The sequence below is a fragment of the Perkinsus marinus genome (assembly GCF_000006405.1).
Source record: "Perkinsus marinus ATCC 50983 genomic scaffold scf_1104296949184, whole genome shotgun sequence".
NCBI classification, from domain to species: Eukaryota; Perkinsozoa; order Perkinsida; family Perkinsidae; genus Perkinsus; species Perkinsus marinus.
The window spans coordinates 1-1442 of record NW_003209972.1 but is presented as its reverse complement, the minus strand read 5'-3'; the positions used below and the strand labels follow the sequence as shown (position 1 = coordinate 1442).

The following is a 1442-nucleotide window of genomic DNA, read 5'->3' as shown; positions in this document are numbered from 1 at the left end:
TCAACCACGAGCGTTGGGGCTTCGTCGTACAGGCAGTTAGATTTAGCCGGCTGCTCTACGAGGTGTCTTTCAAGTACGCACAGAAGAGGAAGACTTTTGGCAAGACGCTTATCGAACACCCTCTTATTCGATGGAAACTAGCAGAGATGGCTCGCCAGATTGAGGGAGCTCATGCGTGGATGGAGAGTCTCACTCACCAGCTGTGTACCATGCCCCCGAAACAAGCCGTTCTTATGCTGGGCGGACCCTTGGCACTTTGCAAGGCCCACTGCACTAAAGTGAGTACCTAACACGTTGAGAGTTTGAGACCGCGTGATGCTCCTCAGATGTTCGAATATTGTGCTCGAGAAGCATCGCAGATTTTCGGTGGTAACGCTTACACGCGTAGCGGCTTGGGAGAAGTTGTTGAGAGGCTGTATCGTGATGTCCGGGCCCTGGCTATCCCTGGTGGCTCGGAGGAGATCATGTTGGATCTGGCAGTTCGTCAAGCGAATGCTCAATATAAGATGGCAATTGCTGGAAGGCTCTGATGAATTTTTAAGAATGTCAGTGTGTGAGGAGGTTTTTTCACAGTGATTTATTCGCCTTGTGTTGTTAGTGTTTTTCCTTCTCGGGTAAGGAGCCATCTCGGCTGACGGTAGGGTTGTAGAGTTCTCAGCTACTCCTATCCCGATCCTTGCTCCCACGGTATTCCCTCCTCCACTGACTTGACTTCCAGCGAGGAGGGGGCTCATGCAGGGCTATTGAGGGTGCGGTGCTCTACGACGGATCTGGCTGAGGCTGAGGTAGATGTAGCGCGTGGACCTTGCTTGTTGGGCAGCCTTTGCCACTCGAGGGGGTAGATTGTTTTTACGCCTATTCTGTATCCTTTGCTCTCAAATTGAATAGCAGTAGCGAGCTCGGGTGGGAAGGTCTATAGGGATTGTATTACCATTCTCAGATGTACTTAGTGGTCTGCTTGTTCTACCATCGAGGAGATGACGAACCTATAGGGGTGGGACTATTGGAGTTGCACCGAGATGACGAGTCAGATCACTCTTTGTTGATGAAACTCAAGCCATGGCGACCAGTGAACTCGCAGGTCCACACTCTCCTATGAATATCGGAGGAGCTCGGTCTCGGGCCTGGCCATCGTTTTCTATATCCTCGAGAGCGATGTCTGTGAAGGGAAGAGTCTCGCTGACATTGCTATGGTGCGGCGCCTTGATCACTTCTGCGACTAAAGCGTTGTGGCTTTCCAGATGGGTGGGGATCATCTTTACCTCGATCATCGTCTGACCATACGATCGAGCTCGATTTATTTACCAGCAGCGGAGATGGCTATCGGGCTGTCCCGAAGTGTCGATATTATCGTTCCCTCGGGTGGTACTGAGGGGGGCTCTGCCAGCAGTGTACAAGCACCCCTCCTCAGAGCCGAGTGCTCGACTATCCGCCTGGTCGTA

At 52.1% G+C, this 1442-nt stretch overlaps 1 protein-coding gene across 1 annotated transcript; it reads left to right on the top strand.

Annotated features, from left to right (window-relative positions):
* Positions 1-146: 146 nt before the first annotated feature.
* Positions 147-530, top strand: Pmar_PMAR012853 (acyl-coa dehydrogenase, putative; the record flags this gene model as incomplete). Its single annotated transcript, XM_002778482.1, has 2 exons — positions 147-278; positions 327-530. The coding sequence occupies 2 exons, from the start codon at positions 147-149 to the stop codon at positions 528-530; spliced, it is 336 nt and encodes a 111-aa protein (XP_002778528.1).
* Positions 531-1442: the final 912 nt, after the last annotated feature.